Source organism: Equus quagga, chromosome 5 (assembly GCF_021613505.1).
Source record: "Equus quagga isolate Etosha38 chromosome 5, UCLA_HA_Equagga_1.0, whole genome shotgun sequence".
Lineage (NCBI taxonomy): Eukaryota > Metazoa > Chordata > Mammalia > Perissodactyla > Equidae > Equus > Equus quagga.
This window is the reverse complement of record NC_060271.1, coordinates 2,827,272-2,848,708: the sequence shown is the minus strand read 5'-3', so window position 1 is coordinate 2,848,708 and position 21,437 is coordinate 2,827,272. Positions and strand designations below refer to the sequence as shown.

Sequence of the window (21,437 nt, the reverse complement as noted above, 5' to 3'; positions counted from 1 at the left end):
AATCCTCTCTGGAGGCCCATGGCCAGACCACACTGCAAATGTTATCCCTGTAATGACGACGGGGGTAGAGGGGCCAGATCTTCCGAGGTGACTATAGAAACAACAACAACATAGAAACAGCCAAAGAGACAAGGCTGAGAGATTAAAAAATATAGAAAAGGGGGGAAAAAACCAACCCAGAATATTGGGCTGACAGCACACAAGAGCGGGGAGGGGGAACAGTACCCAGGGAACACGCTGACAGGCTGACAGAGCTCTGAGCGGGAGCAGACGGGAGGCGAGAAGGGAGAGTCGTGTAAACAGTGGGCGTGAGCCGTGCTTTATCCCAGGTCGAGAAGCAAGGGACTCCTCCTTCATAACCAGGCTATTTCCCTCTCCCCTTAGCATCTCAACCTCACTCTTCGGCTCCATAAAATGGAGACAATCACAGTTGTCATGTTAATTAAACTGGATCAACTTAGTGGAGCATCGGAACCCATCAGGGGAGCTTTGTAAATCTCCCTTTATATATAAATATACGAGAGCCTTACAAAAGCAGATCGATAGGAGTGGGGCCCAACAAGTTGTGTTTTTAAGTGTCACAAAGGACTGTTAGGCAACACAGGCTTTGGGAACCACTGAACTAGATACAGCTTGCCAAAGAATGTGCACACTCCCGGCCCCCAGTAAGTGCTCAGCAAATGTTCCTATCTCCTTTCTAAGTCATTGCAAAAACAGGTTTTGCATGCTTTGGGTTGGGACTGTCACCAATATATCTATTTTTATTCTCCATGATCATTCATTCATCTCTTTCTCCTACATTTAAAACTAGAGCTTGTTCATTATTCTGCAACCACTAATAAGGGCAGTTAGGGAGAAAGAAAGAGCCTCAACATGATGCTATCCAGAAAAGCTGAATTACTGTACCAAGAGAGAACGAGCGTCAGCATCAATGGATATTTATGGGGAAATTGTATATTAAAGCTTTGCTCATTAGAGATGCTGCAGTTAAGGTTCTGCGAATGTTAATGATCTGCATTAGAGGAAGTATCACACACTCACAGAAGTAGCAGTTAACAGATACTCCTCAATCACACCTTCTTACCATGGACCAGATCTCCAAGTACTTCTTTACGCCCACTGAAGAAGCAAGAACGCCTCAGGGCACCTGCATCCAGCGGGTGGTACTGTGGTTGCTTCAACACAGGTAGCACTACTGGCAAAGAGTTTCAGGAACAAGATGGACAGACGCTTCCTGCCTTCGTTTGAAATCTCACGTGGTCTAGTCTTAGAGACAGCATGGCCCAGCAGGAGGAGAATTCGCTGGCTTTGGGTAGAATGGCCATACATCCTGGTTTGCCTAAGACACCTCCTGTACACGCCTATTGTCCTGACGTCATTGTCAACAGCAAACCCTCTTTCACAAGTTCGGATGATAAACAAGGTCCCCCTAGTTTTAGGGTCAGAGAGCTGGATTTGACTCTTAGTGATGCCTCTTTTTTTTTTTTTTTGAGGAAGATTAGCCCTAAGCTAAGCCAATCTTCCTCTTTTTGCTGAAGAACACCTGCCCTGAGCTAACATCTGTGCCCATCTTCCTCTACTTTATATGTGGGATGCCTGCCACAGGATCGCTTGATGAGCAGCGCTAGGCCTGCGCCAGGGATCTGAACCAGCGAACCTCAGGCCGCCGAAGCAGAGTGCGCAAACTTAACCATGGCACCACCGGGCCAGCCCCTTAGTGATGCCTCTCATAGCAGTGCCAAGTGATTTAACATCTCTGATCTTCAATATTCTTCACGGCAGAGAAGAGACCTACGTCTTGTCATTGTTTGGGAGAGTCCTAAAGTTTTGCATGCATCAAGTGCCTACCACAGTCCCTTGCTTGCTGGGGTGCACAACACTTGGAAGTTACAATTGCTTGTTATCGCCATCCCATAGCCATGGCACTCCCCCGCAAGTCCAGCCCCACCCCAGGTACACTTGATTTTGTTGACACTATGGCGTGGGCATGGAGAATTGACGGCCTTCCAGTCTCTCGCTCTGTACACCAATCTTACTCCCTCTAGCAGTCTAAAAGCACCCTAGTGGCCGGGCCAAGTCTTGCTCATGCTCATATCTCTTGAAGCGTTTGGTACAGTCCTTTGTCAATGTAACGGCTTATAGTAACAATGATGGCTAAGATTTATTGAGCACTTACTACTCACGTGCCTGGTGCCTGGCGCTGTTCTAACGCCTCACATGTAGCATCTTACTCAAGTCCTCAAAGAACTCTACGAGGTAGGTACCACAGTCACTACACTCATTTTACAAGTGAGTATACCAGGCACAGAGAAATTTAAATAATCTTTCCAAGGTCACCAGCTGGTAATTCAGGGAGAGAAATGTCAGGCCCAGTAGCCAGGCTGCGAGGCTCACAGTCCTAACTGCAATGCCATGTTGCTTATCAAGGACTGCATGCCCATTCTGTGCCAAACACAACAGCAATCATGGCTGTCCTCTTAGTTAATCCTCACAAGAACTCAGGTCGTTCAGGGTCCTGAGGAGAATCTGACAGCGTACCCTGCCTGGAGCCATGCGGCTGGGCAGTGCGAAGCTCCCACTAACTTCCACTCGGCGGCTCTCGGCTGCTTCACCGCCTTCCGAAGAGCTGACTCCCAATCTGTGCTCACGGATCTGGGGCCAGAATGACAAAGCCTCCGATGGGAGAGAACGCGAAAGATCTCCTCTCCTCGTCTGACCTCCCCACTTGCGGAATTAGCTAGTGGGTTCCTTTGACAGTGGTTTTCACACCAGCCTCTCTGAATCTCTTCCCTTCCAGAACCTTCCGTCCTTCAGAATGGGTAGGAGGGAGGGCTTCCAGGTGGATAGGCCTTGAGGCTCCAACAGAGCTTCAACCACCTCTCCTCTTTCGTCTGTTTATACAGAAGGCTGCCGGGCACATTTCGTTTGACTAAAGGTTCCCAGGTTTTATAAGAAGTGTGAAGAGCATTCCTCCAGATCGGTGGCAGGCATGTGCGCAGAGGGATGGAGTGACTGCTGTTTTATCCAGATGTGATTTTTGCCAACATACAACCGAGCAACCTGGAGCAACTGCGTATGCCCCCACTTACTCCTCCACATTTGCATTTGTGGCAAACAAGCTTCGGGAACGATTCCCAGCGAGCTGTCTACGACTCTGTTTGATTCCACTCATGACAGCCCAGTTTTTCAACCTTGGAAGAAAGAGCCAGATACCATGCAAAGCGATAACGTGACACCACCCAAACGTGAGTCATTCACTGACAACAGAGAAGATGAAAGGGATCATTACTGTCTCTGGCAAGAACCTGAAGACAGCAGATGAAGGCTGAGGTACAAACACTCTTAGAAGTTGGAGATATAAAACAGCATGCGCGTCAATGACAGAGCTATCGGAGAGGAGTCAGGGTCCATAGCGCCTGGTTACCCAGTATGGTCATCTGACCTCCCAGAGCTTGCCACCTTACCTTTCTCTCTGTCTGCAGCGTCTGTAGGTTCTCACCCTCGGTCCGGACCCACAATGGTCCTCACTTGCCTACCGCTTACCTCTTTGCCCTCAAACTCCTTGGTGCCCCCCCTGCTCTGGGCTGTATGCCAGGGGGCTGACCCCTGTAAACTGCATTGCCCAGGCTCCCTTGCCAACTCACTTCCACTTAGGTTTGACCAACAGGAGGCAGTGGTCAGGAACCGGAGGGTGGGAGGAAGGGAGAAGCAGTGAGTTTCTTCCCAGCTCTCTTTCAGCAGCCTTCTGGCAGTGCTTGAGTCTCCTCTGTGGTGGTTTTAGTTTCCACCAGACAGCCCCTCTTGTCATGGTCCTAGCTCCCATTGGGCAGCTGCCTCTGTGGTCCAGCGCCTGCTGGCAGCCCCAGCCCCTGGGTTCTGCTGACACCATCTCCTTCCTTTGTCCTTCCAGCCCTAGGGAGGGCAGCAACTTCCAACTATCACTAATCTGGGTTGCCCCACTGAACCCTGTTTGGCTTTTCAGCTCTTCTAACACCTTTGTAACTAGTTCCCCACATTAAGTTCCAGCTATTAAAATTAAACTACTTGGTGTGGGCTCTGTTTTCCTGACTCCAACGTGATGGATACCTATACAATCCCATTAGTCTCTTAATAGTCTCCCCACCTGCCAAGCCACCTGCCACAGGCCACCAGGGTGATGTTGAAAAACGCAACTCTAATAGTGCCATTCCACCACCTGAAAGCATCAGTGGCTTCCCAGCAGACCCCAGCTTCTCAGCACCACACTGCAGGTCCTCTGCCCGCTGCAGCAGCTTCCTTTGGTACCCTCGTCTCCTGCTCCCACAAAGGCATCCTGTGGTCATGCCACCCCAGAATACTCATCAGCCCTTGGGATACATTAGGCTTTCCACTCTTCAGTACTTTTAAACATTTGGTTTCCTCTTCCTGAATACTGTTCCACCCTTTCTCCAGTGCCAAACTCCCATCATCGTTTAAGACTCTACCCAAACTCTGTCCCCGGGGTGAAGACCTCACTGAACCCTCCCCCCCGCCCCACAGGTAAAGCCTACTGCTCCTCCACTGGCTCCCACAGCATTCTGTCCACAGCTCCTTACAGCCCTGATTATCTTGAGTATAATTATTCTTAATTGTCTATCGTTTTCTTGAGACCATGAAGATTCTTAAGCAGCCTATCTTATTCGTCTTTATATCTTTAGTGACTAGAACACTATCTGGCAGCTAGGAAGTTCTTAGAAAATACGTGCTGCATGGACGAATGAATGAATAAATAAATAAATAGAAGTTGTAAAGGAACTCAAAAAAGAAGGGCTTTCTAGCAATTGGAGCTCTGAGATCACAAAAGGCGTGAAGGTCTGTCACTACAGGTATGGGAGCCGAAGCCAAAGAGTCTGGAATGTTCATCTGTACTTCTCACACATGTTCTTGAGGGGTTCTTGCCTTGGTGGGGAGGATAAACCAGATAGCACCTTTAATGTTCCTACTGACTCTCAGATTCTAGGAATTTAGAATTCTACCTCAGGACGAGTTTTAAGTACAGCTGAAAGAAGGCCCGCATAAGAAACATCAAAAGGGGCAACTGCTGTTTCATTTATGGGAATCTGTAGATTCAGATTCCCTTCCCTCACTTCGGGACCGTCTCCTCTTGTGTGACATCGATGTTCACTGCCGTGTGATAATTATAATTTCTCTACAATGTGGTGCTTAATGAGGAAGTGAAACTGACAAATGTTCAGGCGAGATTTAATCCAATTATGCAACATCTTGATCCAGATTTCAAACTAAAGGAAAAACCAACTGCTGAATTGTGAATGAAAATTTATTTGCCATGAAAGATAGGGGTTGGGGGTAGGGAAGAGTTGTCCGGAGAATTCCTGCAATTCCTCACATTAATCGATTGATTCTTCCTACATTTGCAGTAGGGAAACTGAATTAAACCCAGGGCAGGGAAATCAAGCAGACAGAGGTGTCGCACAGAAACGCACAGGCGTCTGCAGGTGGGGAGGCAGGGACGGCAAAATGGGAAGCTTTCCGATCTGCAGAGGTGGGCAGCTCTCCATGACATTTGTTCTTTGGGATTCACAAACATCTTTTCAATATTAGGAGGACAAAAGCTGTGTGCCAGGCAGAGTGAGGGTTTAGGAATGAATCAGACGTGGGCACGCCCTCATGAAACTCGGTCCAAGGAGGAGAGAGGTGTTCACAGCCAGCCACTGAGTGCCAGGCCTCCTGAGGACTACGTGCTGTTGTAAAGACAAGAACGCTGAGCAATGGGAGACAGAACTGAGGCCTAAGTACTAATTCCGATTAGGGTGAGGGTGAGGGGGTGGAGGGCTCATTTTCTTTAATCTTAAAGGCAGTGTGTTTTGGTGGAAATTGTGTGGGTGCCTGAGTTACAGCAACCTAGAATTCAAATTCTGGCTTGCCAGGTATCAGCTTTGTGGTCGCGGGTGAGTTATGTGACCTCTTGAAACCTCAGTTTCCTTATATATAATTGTCACTTGGCTCCCAGGGTTGTGGCTACTGAAAGAGATAAACTTAGACCAGGCCTGGGATGTCCACAGCACACGACAGATGCTCAGTAAAGTCTACCTGCTTTTTCACTGTTCAGTGAGTCCTCGACTCTAGGACACATGGCAGGTGACCTGGCACTATAAAACGAAGGAAGGAACTAACTAGAGGACCGGACTGCAGATCTAATCATCAGGATTTCTATCAGTTTATCCCACTATGGCTCCTTTCCAGGACATACCAGATAGAGCTGGAGCTCTGATCTCAAGCTCTCCAGAAGGAAACTGAAGAGGAAGAGATTTTCTAAGCACCTGTTCTGTGCCCAATGCTTCCCAGTGAGAAGACTTGATTATGATACTCAGTAAACCTCTTTCCATCCAGAGCACTAACTTCACTGGGCAATGCCACACTTATCTCTGTGCACTTCAGAGTGGGTGACTTCAAAGCCACGGTGATTGTGACGAAGACAGGAGCGGGGCCTCTGGAGTATCTGGCTTGGGAGCTGAGATACTGGGAGCAGGACGACCGTGTAAACACTAGATCTAATGAACATAGGGGCAAACGGATGCGAGAGTAGGTGACTATTCTGAGGTCGATGACGGCAGTCAGCTTCACCATACAGGAACCCCTCATGGAACCATTCACCTCCTGCTTGAATACTCCTGGGGCAGAGGCCTCACTACTCTGAGAGGACGTCCTTTCCTCTGAAAACCAGCTCGGATGGTCTCAAATCTTTTTTCTTCTATCGAGCCCAGATTTGTCCTCTCTAGTTATAAGACTCGTGCCTTTCTCTTAATCATAGGACAGCCTAGAAAATAAGTGGAGGCAACTAATCCCTAGCATCCCTCAACCTTTACTTTCCCAGCGTCTGTAAAAGCAGCCCCTCATCTTCACAGAAAACGCTTTCGCATCACCTCGTGAGTCGCACAAAAGCCCCAAGATGTTGGTAGGGGATGGTTGTCATTTCCACTGTTCAGATCAGGAAAATGAGTCTCAAAAAGTCGAAGTGATTGACAAAGATCATACTCAAAGTGAGGAAAGAATCTCAGGGGGTTGATGATGTCTCTCAATTTCTGAATCGTATTTCATCAAAAGGAAATTAATGTCAAGTCCCACTTATCAATTTGACAACCTGTGTCCTTATTTTTACCGCTATGCCAAACTTTAAGAATCTCTCTTTTGAAGGCCAAGAAAAGTTCTGCTACAATCCATTGACTGGTTATTACTGATAATTAGAAAGTCTTTTATGCCTAATGCAACTATATAAAAGGCTTTTAAACTGGGCAATTATAAGGTGAAGAATAAAAGATCTTTTTCGGCCATAAGAATATTACACACGGGGAGGGAGACGGGGGAAAAAAGGTGCTGAGCATTCCTCAGGTAAAAATGACATGAGTCATGCTGAGTTAGGTCTGTGTCATTGAAACAGTAAGTCTCAAGCAAGTCCAGTGTCATGGGGCATGAACAGGTCTGAAGTACGTATGTCGGCAGACTGTGACCCCACCCATCTGCCTGGGTCCCGCTGTGACCTGGAATGGGGCCCAAATGCAGAGGGCACGAAGTGCTGAACAGTGAATGTAGGAATGGGCTGCTCAGCAGACACCTTTCTCCTCATCAGGAGTGTGCCTTTCTGACAGTCCCAAGAGGCCAGGATGTTTGTCTAAAGACCACGACCAGCATTATCAGCTGGCAGAAAGGAAGCCTGCCTGTACTCCCGTCACCCCCTTGAGATGGAATGGATGATAAATTCATCAGCTCTCAGGGCTGTAAGTAAAGGCAGCACGGACTCACGTGCCAGAAGGACCTCAATGACCAGCCGAGAAGGGGCTTCCATTTCTCTTTTGCCTGCTCAAATCCTGTTCATCCTTCAAAGCTTTGCCCAAGTCACACCCTCTCTTCTGAAACCTCCCTATCTCTCTAGTCACCTATCATTTCCTGTCAGGAAGCATTTATGCCATTGGATTTCAGAGACCCTGACATAAAAGTAAACCCACGTAGTTAAGACACAGGAAAGATTAGCCCCTGTGCAAAGCTTCCAACTGCCTTGACCAGGAAGAGATGAAATGTATATTTCCAGGAGCAGGATTAATCCCTACGTTGACACAGAGTTCCTAAGAAAGGGGGGAGGGGAGCATAGCATGACCCGAAGAACGAATCTGCTAGAAGAAGGGGACGCTACAGGTCCATATTAAAATAAGCAAACAAAAGCATCTTAATGTGTTATTTGAGAAAGCGGAACAAGAAAAGGGCCAGTACCGCTGAGCATCCTAAGGTTATGGGGCAATGGAGCTGGGAACTAGAGCTGGGATAAGCCAACTTGAGGGAACAAAGTACCAAGACGGAATCGGCTTGCTGTCTGGACGTGGAGCCCAAGTAATCAAAACAAAACAAACTTTGCTCCCATAAGTTGATACACTGAGGTGGGTAAGACCAGTAAGAAATACAAAGATTCCCCCTTCTGCTGCCCAGTAATCAAATTTGCCTCTTCCTGAGGATATCTCTGACTACAGAGGAGAGATGACGAGCCAGTGGCAGGCTCTGGGACAGAGGCTCTAGGGCTGAGATGGAGGGATCTCGTGGGCTCCAAGGCTACAGACATTTACACGTGCATGTGTGGTTTCTTCCTGGGCAAAGAGCTACCATTAAACCGTGAAAGAGATCAGAAATCCCAACAAGAGTTATTTGAGAGGCAGTGATGATTAAAAGTGGATTGCTGTCTTCAAGGAGCTCACAGAAAAGCAGGGGAAACAGAGGATAGTAACAGCTCACAGCTAGCGCACCAAGCCCTGGGCTCATCCACACACCTCAGCTCACTTAGTGCTCGCGCAAAACTATGGCAGGTGCTATCAGTAACCCCAAAGCCAAGGTTTTATGGAACTCAAAGTCCAACGGCTCATGTGGATACATCAAGAAAGATTACCCATTGCGATCATTGCAAAGAGAAGCACAGAGGTATCCCAGAGGGGCTGATTACTCCGGGGTAAGGCAGGCCTCCTGGAGGAGGTGTGTAAGCATCTCGAATACTTGGCAGTCCCCAGCTCAGTGAGAACTGTTTGCTGGCATATTGCTTGTAACAGCAATAAATGGAAATGTTCTCATTTAACTTAATCCTTATCGCCTGTTAAAGGTTTTACATAAACATCTCCGTTAATCCTCCAAACAAAGCTACAAGGCAGCCATTACTTTCTTTTTCAGACAGCGTCACTGAGGCTCAGAGATGCAAAAAGCTGCTCAAGGGCCCTTAGTAAGTGGCCGGGACCACACTGCACCTAGATCTGACTCTGGGGACCAGGCGGCCATTCTTTTTGGGCTGGTTGGCAGATTTCCCCAACGACGGCCCCAAGCTGAGTCCCTCACCAGGGCTCTGTGCAGCCCTGGACCCAAGGAAGAAGAAACCAGGTGGTACCCAGAGCAATAGGCCGCCGGGCAGTTTCCCTTCTTGTGGGAAACTCGTGGAGGCCCCCAAATCCCCTGGAAGCTGCTAGACCTGCGTGGTTTTGGTCGTGTTTGGTCTGTTTGTCCTTCTGGGAAAGGAGCAGGCGGGGAGGGAGCAAACAGCAACCTCACAGCAGGGATTTTGAGACCGCAGAGCTATCCCAGGGCACATGCACTGGTCAGAGAGGCAGGTCCACAGGGCAAGTCCAGGGGACAGCAAGATCCAGAACGGGAGGGACGTGGGGTACTTAAAGCACCCCTGGGACGTTTAGAAAAGTGGGATCCACTTTGCAAAACAGACACTACTTTCTCCTCAAAACCATCTTGCAAGTTAGGTTCCATAGCCCCTTCAGCAGAGGAGAACACTGGGACTCAGCGGGCAGGGAGACTCGTCAGAAGCCCCACAGGCAGCAGCAGCAGCGGCAGCCGTCTGCCTCTCCACTGCAGCCTGTGCTGTCAGCCGCTGCCTCCCTGAGGCTTCTGGAAATGTTGAAATGGCTCATGGAAAAGCCATCACCCCCGTCAGATGCTTCTAGGACTGTGGGAACGGGGATTGGGAGCCACTGCAGGCCATTCAGGCAGCCCAGATATTTTCCAAGCAAAACCTTAGGATGTTTACTTAATGACTATCTTAGAGTCAGAAAGACAGGGAATTCCCCTTAAAAGAAAGTACCAGGGATTTTCATAAATTCCTTCCACAGGGTAAGGTCGTTCATATATTTATTAAATATTCCTAGAGCAGCTGTGTTGTTTGGCTTCCAGGAACCAGGCCCTGGGCTTGCTTCTGGTAATACACGGACCTCGGGAAGCTGCTGGAAGTAATGGGAGAATTCTGACACTGTGTGTAAGTGCTGTTAACAGAGGAATGACAGGGAACGGGGCCACAAAGGGAGCCGTGATCTGCTGGCACTGTTTGGGGCAGGAGTCCAGAAAATCTCCCTGAGGGCAGAGCCTGAAGCCCAGCTGGGTGAGGGGAGGGCTGCAGAGTGGGGGAGGGCGCGACTCCTCCAGGAAAGTGTGGGGTCAGCAGAGCTGGACCAGGAGGAGGGAGCCCAGAGATGCAGGCTGAGCTGGGACCCCAGTGCTGCGGACAACAGGCTAAGGAGCTTGGATCTTTTTTTCACAGCTGTTAAGCTCGGGCTAATAAATTCATAGAAACTGGGCAGGCAGCAGACGCGGTGTGTGTCCTCACGCATCTAAAGCTGTTAGGGGCAAGTGAGGGAATTTAGCTACAAATTGAATTGTAGGGAGCTGTGTGATGGGAGCTGACCAGACTGGGACACGAAGAGCAGACCAGGGTGGCGGTGACAAGGAGCTTGATTAGACGCAAAGGCCTCAGGGAGAAAAACTGCTTTTCCTGGGCGCCTCCACACTGCATGTTCTCTATCAGGTTTCCACACTCAGGTTTGTGAAAAGGAGCCTGTACTCGGATAGGTTTTTTCATTAAAACTAACATGCACTGGGTTTTGAAAGCATATTTAGGAAGGGTATGGTGGTTTCAAGATACTGTAGAGTGTGACAGAGAAAGGGACATTGATCACCAGGAAAAAGGAGGGTGGGGGCGGGGGGTAAGTCTGGACCAGAGACTCCAACCCGGAGAATCGGGAAGCTCAGGTTGGGAAGGCACAAGAGCTCCTCTCCCACTTTCCTCATTCCACATGAGAATTCCCCCCACCTGGGTCTTTCTGACGGGTGCTCTTCCAGGCTCTTCTTGTGCAGCTCTGGTGATGGGGAGCTCACTCTCCTAGGTGCTGGCTGTTCCACCCTGAACAGCTCTGCCTGTCAGGAAGGTCCCACTCACTCTGAGCTGGAACTGGTTTCCTTGCACTGCCACCACTGGTCCACTGGTCTCAGTCCCATGAGCTGGCTGACACAGACAGCATAGGCCTCTCGTGCACAGCGGCCCTTTGGACTCCCACAGATTCATGGTTTCTTTCCTCCAGGTCTTTCAGCTGTTCCTCATGGGATGGCGTTTCAAATCCCCTTATCAATCTAATGTTGCAATCTGCAGGTGTGTCTTTATGTCTCTTACAGTGTAGGGTCCAGAACTGATAATAATTTTCTGGATAAGAGTCACTTAGCCTCACAACTGCTCTGTTAGGGCCAGAGCTGGGATTCTTGAGGGTCTGCGTGATTTCAAAGCCTGTGATTTTTCCACCCGTTGTGGAGCTGAATGAAATCACTATTGACTAAATACCCTAGTTCCTTTTACATAGGGGTGGCAAAGTCACACGTCCCCAGCTCAAGAGCCTTCACTGGCTCCCCCGTGCTGCCTGAATTATGTATGGAGGGTGCCTTCTGAGTGCCAACTGGAAGTCCTAAACATGGGTTTGGGCCTAGCAGTGGTTTGGGGCAGTCCCACAGAACTGGGGATTTTCCTTTGTGTCTCAGTTTCCAAGAGTCCCACCAGCAGATGTGGTCTAGACGCAGTGGACCCCGTGGGTTCTCTGCAAGCCCGCTACACGCAGCCTTTCCCACAGTGCTCTACACATTGCCCAAACCCTCAAGACTCCAAAAGACCTGGCCAGCCCTTCTCCTATGGTCCCTCTGAAGCTTCTCCACCACTTTCAAATTAGATGGGCAGCTCTCTTCCCAGAACCAAGGCACTGTTGCCTGTTTGAGCAGGCAGAATACAGTCTCTGGCTGAAGACTTTCACCGCGGAACACCTGAACCTTGGGTCCATTGGACACACTGGTTTGCACGATTCAATTCACTCCACTCAAGGGGCCAGACCTTGGTCCAGGTTGGCCCCTCTTCCTCAGCACCCCCATTTCTGCCTTACGCCTCCTGCCACCTGCCCCAGTGCAGAGTCCCCAGCATGCAGTCCCCTGCAAAGCCATATGAGTTGCGACACTTATCCAGAAGAGCATTTCCCTTTCTTAGGTTGCAGACACAGGCTCAGTATGTACGCAGGTCACGGGGACCTGGCAGAAGGGAGGATACTTACACTTACTGGTTGACTTTTTGGCACATCATAAACACCTTCCTTCTTTTGGCTGGTGGGAACCTAGGGAAAAATCAAATGCAACACGGTCAGCATTGGTACTGCACTTTCTAAGAATGAAGAAACCAGACTTCAACTCGAAGCCTGCTAAGTGTGTACGAGAACAGCTCCTGAGGTCCAAGGGGCCCAGAGTGCAGGGGCTGCTGACTAGTGAAGGCCTCGGGCCAGGCTCCTTCCCTCAGGAATAGCGCACGAGGAGAGGGTGTGTGACCCAGTCAACAACTGTTTGCAGGCTGTCCCTGCCATTGGCTCCTTACAGATTCACAGCACAGGAAGCTGCAGAGACCTCAGAGATCACGTGGTGCAAAAAGTCACCCTCATTTCACCAAAGACAGAAATGAGGCCCAGAGAGGAGCTCTGAGTTGTCCAAAGTGATTACAATAGTTTGCAGCTGAGCTGAAGCCGCTCCTTACTAAGACAGACCCGGGCTCTTGAAAATATAGCAAATATCAAGGTGTTAGAACAAAGTACAGCTTCTGTTGGGATCACATACAGGCTATGTGATAATTACCAAAGGCTTTTTCAAGAGAAAGGCCCATAAATGGCACAAAAAGCGTGAGACTAGAATCCAGAAAATCCTGATTGTTTTTAACACATGTCTGTACCTTCTCCCTTCCCTCTCTTCTCTGACTCAACCAGCTGTCTTACTGGGCCCTGAGCAGGTCGCTCAGCATCTCTGACCTTCATGATTATCAAATGAGTGCTGTTGGCTCTGCTTCTCGCTCAGACTGTTGTGAGGATCAAATGAGAAAATAGATAGTAAATAAAAATTATTAGGAACCGCAATACAGTAAAATGTTAACACGATAGCTTTTGTCATTGACACATTATATAAATAGGTCTATGAACATATTTTATAACACCAACAACATTAGGTATGTTGAATACTTTTCTCATGAGTCAATTACTGGCTTTGCATGGGAACATTCCAGATCAAAAGCAGTCATTAGTTGCTCTTTCCTAGCAGCCAGCACAGCTCAGCTCACCTCCATTGGAGGGAGGAGTCAGCAGTGGTTTTATAACTGTCTGATAACCTTCCTTTCCATCACACTGGGAGCTCCCTAAAGCAGGCACAGTGCCAAACACCAGCAGGCACTCAGCAAACGTCTGCTGGGTGAACGTCCCACAGAGGAACGCATGGAATAGTGAAAGAAAAGTATCTTTCAGCTTGGACCAGCTGACCATTCCGTTCTTCTCAGAGAAGGAAGGAGTTGAGCTTATTCCTTGAGTCCCTTTGTCATTTTCACTCTCATTAGCTTAACTTAAAGTCCTTACAATAACCCTAAAATGTTGGTATTATAGTCTCCACTTTAAATAGTAGAAAATGAGGCTCAGAGATGTCAGGGAAATTTGCCCAAAGTTTCAAAACACGTAAGTAATCAAACCTACCTCTTTCGGGTTACCAAACAAGACATTTATTACTAACAGTGTGTGCTAACGTGGACGGGGCACTTTCTATGTGGCAGGCCCTCTTACGTATGTGTTGACGTACATTCTCACGTAACCCTCAGGACAAGTCAGTCAGGTGAGGATGACGACTGTCCCCATGTTGCAGAGGAGGAAGATGAAGCCTGGAGAGGGCCCTGCGGTCAGGGGCAGGGGCCGGGGCCAGGTGGCTGAGCGTGGCAGTGTGCCTCTTCACCACTACACTATAGAGACAGCCGCGTCTCACCCCATTCCCACTGTCCCTACAGCTGTTTTGGTTGCTTCTTTTCTCTTTGACACCACATCCTCCACTCCTGGAAGCGTGTGCACATTCTTGGAGAAAACTGGCCCAGCAGCAAGCACGCACATGCAGAAGATGCACACTTTCAGAGCTGCTCTTGCAAACCTCAGTGTGCAGGGGGCCATTGAAGAATGTAATTTCTTTGCTCCTGATAACTGGGCTCCATCTAAAAGGAACCCTCTGAGAATGCCTACAGAGCCCTTGTTAACGAGGGCCAATAAATCACCAGCCCTCACTTTTATTTTTACTAGCTTACCCTTTCCTGAGCACAACGAGCAGAATTTCTGTTCCCCGTAATTCACTGCTCACCGTGGGCCCTTAGCAAGTTGAACTGCTGCTGACTGTCAATTATCCTTGCAAACGGAGAAGAAGCAGGGGGACGGACAGACCCAAACTTGCATAATTGAAAACGCTTTTCTGCTTGGCTCTCCCATGGGCGAGATATCAATCTGCCTGTTTGTGCTTTAAGATTTATCTCAGCCAGGACATCTTCTTGGGAGCCTTGCCTGACTCTCTAGGCCTAGTTCGAACCTTCCTCTGTACTCTTGTAACCTCTGGTGCATCCTTTCATTAAAAAGTAAAAGTTACTAAGTACATCTTACGTGGCCTGCACTGTGCTTTGCCTGGAACAATGATGGGGACAAGACGGATATGGCCCCTGGCTGAACAGAGCTCCTTGTCTTGTTGGGGAGATGGAAAGTAACCAGGCCACCAAAGTAAGGCATCAATGTGTGTTGTCTTCTATGGGCACTGTCAACCACACTGCAGCTGCCTATCACTCCTCTGTGTCCCCACTGCTCTGCAAGCTTGCTACAGGCAGGCCGATATCTTCTCATCCTTGTTCCTCCATCTGTAAACACTGGTTAAACACGAAACGTCTAAGCATCAAACCTTTACCACGTGTGTGCTGAGGCAGAACACGGGCACAGGTGCTACAGGACCAAGACCAGAGCGAGCCTTGGTCCTGGCTCTCAGCTCTGCCCGCCTGGTCCTTTCAGTGTGTAGACCATGTCAGGAACACGACGTAGAGTGATAACAGTTCTGGACCAAAAGGAAACGGGAGAGCTCGTTCCTAATCCTGGCTCTGCCACGTGCTGTGTGACCTCAGAGAGGTCACTTTGTTCTCTGAACTTCAGGCTCCTCATCTGGTTGTTGTGAGCATCCAAGGGGTTGCCTATAAACTCTTTGAGGGTGGGACGTGCTGTGGTCACTACTACAAGACCATGTGCCCAGCACATGCGAGGTGCTCCATACATCATTACCTTTTGAACGAACAAGTTAACAGATGTGAAACTACTGTGAAAACTATACATTGAGTACTGTACATACAGAAGACACTTCCAGCTCAGCAACATATTAGTAGTGTGGAGAGGCAGTTTAAGGGTTGGGTGACACAGGATTAGAGACTTATTATTTTAAAATAACGGTACTTGACACATCGTAGGTGATTAAAAACGATTTTCGAGTGAATGAACTTGGAGAACGACTGCGTGGAAAGCTGCTCTCTCTTACACAGGACGCTTGCTAAGCTTCTAGGGAGCTCTGGCCGTGGGCCCAGCGCTTCAGCTGGAGGGGCCCGAGTGTCTTACGTTTAAAACAAGTCATTGCAGCCGTCTTGTTACCCCACTGAGTCCTTGGAAGGGTCACAATTAAGTGAGGTGCAAAAACCCTTTGTATGTGGGATTCTGTGTTGTTTTAATAAGATGAGGCTAACGTTTTCTGAGACATACAAAGAGAAAGACAATTGTTATTATGAATCCAGTTTGGAAAACGAGACTGCTGATCCTTGAAGCGGCACTCCGCATACTCAGTTGTCTCCCCTCCCTTATGCTGGATTAAAACAGCAAAGTCGGGCGAGGCTGCAGCTTTCTGCTGGGCTTCTGACAAGACGGGGGAGCAGTCGCTTTCTACCTCACTCACTCCATCACCTAAGACATCCTGAACAGCATCTGATACTGACGATATGAGGAGGTAACATGAACTAACATTGACATAGAACCTACTCCGTACCAAGTGCCATCCTCTCGCCTCACATCTTCACGTCACTTCCAGAAGCAGGTAACAGAGTATCCCTATGTTAGAGCCCAGGAAATTGAGATACAGAAGTTATGTCCTTCACCCAAGGACACAAAACAGTTAAAGGATTAGGCCCTACATCTGTTTGCCTCATTCCAGAAAACAGGGGATGGAATAAAATCTGAAACCATCGTGGGCCAAGCTGAAGCATAAGAAACATGGCAATCTACTCAGGAGGAACAGCTATGGAACACTTGTGGGCCCTTAAAAAAAAGGAGGCTCCTAATAGCAGCTCCTTCAAAGCCCAGTCTTATCTTTAGGCCCCAGAGCTCACCTCTTGTTAAGCAAATTGAGGCCCAGCTGACCAGCAATGCAGAGAGAAGGACCAGAGGCCTCTCCCACAGAGGGTGATCAAATATTCAACCTCTTAAATAGTGCCTCCTGTTAACAGGACTGTGAAACAAGTTGATTTTTAGATAGTGACTTGAACCGTACACAGAATCTAATGGTGAAACTCAGTATCAGGGAATCCTCAGCTGGAAAGAGCCCCAGGATTTATGTATTTATTTACAGAGGTTAGAGAGGCCTGAGTGTGAGTGGGGGCTCGAACTCTGGCCAGCTGTGACCCGGGGCAAGGTCTTGGATCTCTGTGGGGTTTCCTCTTCTGTGAGGTGGGAACAGCAGGTCAAGCCGCACAGGGTTGTTGTGAGATATAGTAAGATACTGCCTGTAAATCCATTCACAGAGCCGGCCCACACTCAGCCCTCAATAAATGTTACCAAAAGCACGCACACACACGCATACACACGCATGCACACACCGTTTCTAAGAGCCTTGTGCCCTGAAAAGCAAGCCAACATGCTTCTCTGAAGAATCATAGTCTTTGACGAAGCACTCGTTGCAAGGAATAGAAAACGGCCTTGCCTGAGAGACTCTCCAGTCATATTTGCTCATTTTACAGATGGGTAAACTGAGGCCCTGAGAAGGAAAGGAACTTGACAGGGTGCTTGATGGCTGAGTGGGCACTGGTACTAAGATCCTATGGACTCAGCGTGTGACCCAGGATGAAGCCTCTCCTTTACATTCTCTGGCCAACGTGTGAGTCAGGGAGAAATTAGACCCCTATTTTATCATTGGGGAAACTGAGGCTCAGAGAGGGCAAGTGCCTTGCCCACTACCACTCAGCCAAACGCAGTTGGTGACAGAGCCAGAACTAGGACGCAGTTCTCCACTTGCCTCAACCAGTTCTTCCCAGGACACGGGGATGTCCCACCAGCAGTCCCCAAGCACAATGGGAGCCTGACAACCAGAGCTCAGCCTGAATTCAGGAGCCTCCTATGACAAACAGCCTATTTATGTTTTAAAAGGTGTTCTGTCTTCACAGGATGACTGGTTAGTGGTTCCTTTGGCCTCATATTCAGACACTGCAAGGTTGTACTTTAAAGTCTGACACTGAGGACAAATTTGCAACTTTTCTGTTTAAAGACCGAAACTTTGTAAGCGATGATTTTTAAGCAAAGCCTCAAAGCACAACCTCGCACTTGAATCCACTCCAGATGGATCCAGTGGATAGAAATACTTAGACGGTTAATCCACAGGGCCGGTTTGAACCGAGTTGCTGGTAGAGCTAACGCTACACTTTGGTCATTTAGAATTCTGTGCGTTTGATGGAAATTGAAAATCTGCTTTACTTTCATTACACAAGTAATGCATGCCCAAGGCAGGGTAACAGACCCCACGACAAAGTAGATTAAGAAAATTAAAATCACTTACAAATACATTAAATGTTTTCCTTCTTCCACAATGTTTATATTCAAATGAGGACTAAAATTCTAATTAGTGAAAAATCGGAGGTCGTCATATTTGTTTGATGTGTTGCTATGCTGCAATTCCTCAGGCTCTTTGATGGGAAGGCAGAGGCAGAAGCGTGAGTTCTGCCTTTACACACTTGCCCAGGTTTGGTCTCAGCTCTGAATGGTGGTGCAGCCCTGTGGAAGCTGCTCTATTTCTCTGAGGCTCAGTTTCCCCTTGTAATGGTGGGACCTAAATACCTACTTTATCCCATATTTGTGAGAATTACATGAGCTAAAGTGTGTTCATGGATCTTCCCATAAGCAGACATTTAAGAATATTGATATACCTTCCCTTCAGAAGGGGTAAAACCTTTAGCTATACTTTCTTTATTCCATTAATATTCCCAATGTTGTCTTCAAATAGCATTTTTGAATCTGTACTTCATTTTCAGTAGTGCGGTTTGCTTCTTAAAGAAATTGGATGAATAAAGTCTTTGCCTGTACTATATTATGGACAACAACCCTCCAGTGGATTACTTTAGTGAACTGGAATGTTTGACTTTTGAATCAACTGAAAACAGTTAAGATCCATGAAACATTAAAACATGGTACCCAACGGGCCATTAACCATTTCCACAATAAGTCATGGAAACTTTTGGTAAATTGCAGGAGGACTAGGAGCCAGTCACGCACGGGTGCTTAAACAAGCCTGGAGAGAGGTCCGTGGAGCTGGTGAGGAGAGCACCCTGGCTCCTCAGACCCTTCATGCATTTATGGGCAGCGGTGCAAGGGTGGGAGAGGGAAGCGATCTTATACCTGATAAATGTTTTCTTCCGCTTCCGGGTCACGGATTGGCTCGTGTCCAGCCTCAAACACAATGTACTATTACGGAGCAGCCAGAGAGGAAAATTCAGAAGGGAAAAGAAAGAGGAAAAAAAGCATTTGGAATTCAAGATACAAATCACAGTGAGCATTAAAGAAACAGACACCAGAGAAAATACCTTAAAGAGACAACTGAGTTCCTGAAATACCACGCATGCCTTCAGGTTCTTGTCTTTTCTAAGGAAATCTGCAAAGGTCTGACCATCAGTCCCTTAGGGATGATTGCCTGGGGCCCCACAGATCTTTCTGGAGAGACCACCTCTTCGTTCAGTGGCATTTATCTCCGCAATGTCTGCACGTGATGGCTCTGCTGAGTGGGAATGACGTCTTGTGGGAATGCCTGGATCCCAGCTTTGTCAGCTTTGGGTTAGAGGGCCACTCCCTTCACCTCCAAAGGCTCAAGGTCTTAAGCCAACTCTGAAGTGCTCAGAAGCCCCAAACTCCCTCATCCTACAAATATCACCTTATTTTACATTCTCAGGTTTAAATAGTGAAAATCAAATTTTATAGTGCCTATTTCAGACTCTAAAGTCCTGGGCCATTTCAAAGAGGGCAAGAGTCTTCATCTGGCTGAGCTCATATTATCACAAATCCTTGCCCTCAGCATTCTAGAGCAAGCGAATGTCGTTAAGTGCATCTGGGACTTTCGTTTGTATATATGCTAGATACTTCTTCCACTTCAGCTTTTCCATATTATATCACTTTTTAAAAATCCATGTTATTTTACTTTCATCATCGTGGTACCAGCTGTGTGAAAACATGCATTTACATATAACGCATCTGTGACACACACACATAGAAGCCATGTGTGTCCCAGTTAGAAATATAAATTTTAGGTTTTCTTTTATGTCCAACAAGTCAAATTTGTGGCTTCTTTCTCTCCTTGGGAATAAGCACAGGGCAGGAGAGGCCCTCTCTTCCCTCTTTTCTGTGTCTGTTTGAACAGAGCACGTATTGAACTCAAGAGACATCACCTCTCTACTCTCACCTAGGCTGCAACCTAGAGGAGAGCCCAGAGAAAGCTGCAGGCTGCAAGGTCTCCAGGATGGCCCTTTCCCTCCTCACAACAGGTCCTAGGACAAGAGCCGGCAATCAGAGGGGCAGCCCGGCTGCTGGCGGCCAGCGAGGACTCCCCTCACAGCCTTTCTAAAGCTTATAAACTGTCCTTCGGGTTCGCATTTGAATGTTGTCAAAATGTCAGTCCCCATCTCTGCTTCTTAACTCAGGGAGGCCACCTCATTATTCACAGTCTCTCTAACGAACTCAGAATATTCAAGAGACTCTTGAAAACCTTCAGCTCTGGGATCAAACTTTTAGATTGTGGAGGGTGCTGAGGCGGGGCAAGAAGGGAGAAGCGAATCTCCAAATCCCATGTTATTGATGCCAGCCAAACTTCTGTTAGTTTTTATGGGAATTCGCTCCCAGAGGGGCTGGGAGCCCTCCCCGTCAGAAATAACCTTGGTCGCTCTCCAAGCTCTGCAGTCAGCGGATTCTTCAGGTCTCTGGCAGAATCTCTCTACCACAGGCCTGGCCATTCCTGACCCTAAACCCCGACTGGTTTCAGAAATTACCTGGTATACAGGATCTTCCACATCCTCTTCCAAAATTGTCTACAGCAGAATGAGGGAAGGGAGGGTAAAAAGCAGAGGATAGAAAAGGAAGAGATGTGAGACTATATTCAGAAATTAAGGACAGTACAGAAACCAGCTCTGGGCAGCATAGGCTGCTGGGTCATTAAGGTAGAAAACACAGAGAAAAAAATCAAATCCCTTGCGGCTCCCCACCCCCATCGTTAACAATAGCAAGGCAGCTGCATTTCTTCAGTCCTCCTGCCCTGAAATCCTCCTCCGGATTCGAGATCCCACTTTCTCTGAGGCGTCTGGCATTTCAGAGAATGAGGGAGCCTCTCTAGCGCCTGCCTCGGTGCCTGTGATTTACACGGGAACCTTCGCTCTTTGTTCATTTCCACTTGGCAGCAGGAGGAGAAGCCCTGACTGTCAGTTTCCACCTGTTTACTCTGAGCCCCACTCGTCTCTGGAACCAGGATAAAGTCACGGGTATACCTGATACACAGCTTGTTCGCACTGCTTATCCTTTTGTGCCTTTTTTTCCAATTCTTCTCTTTGCTTCAATTCATAAATAAGTTGAAAGAGATCTCTCAAGTCCAGAATAACAGGTTCAGCCTGGAGTAAAAGGTGGTAAAGCGCATTAATGAGAGAACGGCCCTGAGCCGCAGCCACCAAGTTCCGTTTTGCCTGCTGCAACCAGCGGTCCTTGCTTTTTCTACTAAACTGAAAGCATTCCATCTTTAATTAATTCTACCTTGTTTATGTTGGTTTAGCAAATTGCATCTAGGCTAAAGTTCATTTCTTCAACTAATTATATTTGCAAATTCATAATAATCATAAGCATAAAAAGCATTACTTTTATTTATTAGTAATTTCGAATACAATAAAATTAGGGTAGGCCTTATGCAAAATAGCTATTTATTTTCTCTTATTTTCTTTTTAAATGAGGCTATGAACACAAGGAAACTTATTTGTATACTGTGCCTCCATCCAGCTTAATCAGAGAGGAAAATAAGTAGTCATT

At 47.8% G+C, this 21,437-nt stretch overlaps 1 protein-coding gene across 6 annotated transcripts in view; it reads right to left on the bottom strand.

The window, feature by feature from the left end:
- Window positions 1-21,437, bottom strand: part of DAB1 (DAB adaptor protein 1) — a 395,398-nt gene that overhangs the window by 44,207 nt on the left and 329,754 nt on the right. For 5 of the 6 annotated variants that reach the window (XM_046660109.1, XM_046660108.1, XM_046660106.1 and 2 more), the window contains 4 exons: window positions 20,909-21,028; window positions 20,417-20,455; window positions 18,780-18,845; window positions 12,372-12,431 (listed from right to left, as the gene is read on the bottom strand). In XM_046660109.1, the coding sequence (XP_046516065.1) occupies window positions 12,372-12,431; window positions 18,780-18,845; window positions 20,417-20,455; window positions 20,909-21,028 (285 nt within the window). The remainder of the gene's footprint in view (window positions 1-12,371; window positions 12,432-18,779; window positions 18,846-20,416; window positions 20,456-20,908; window positions 21,029-21,437) is intronic. The other variant, XM_046660111.1, reaches the window with a different exon arrangement.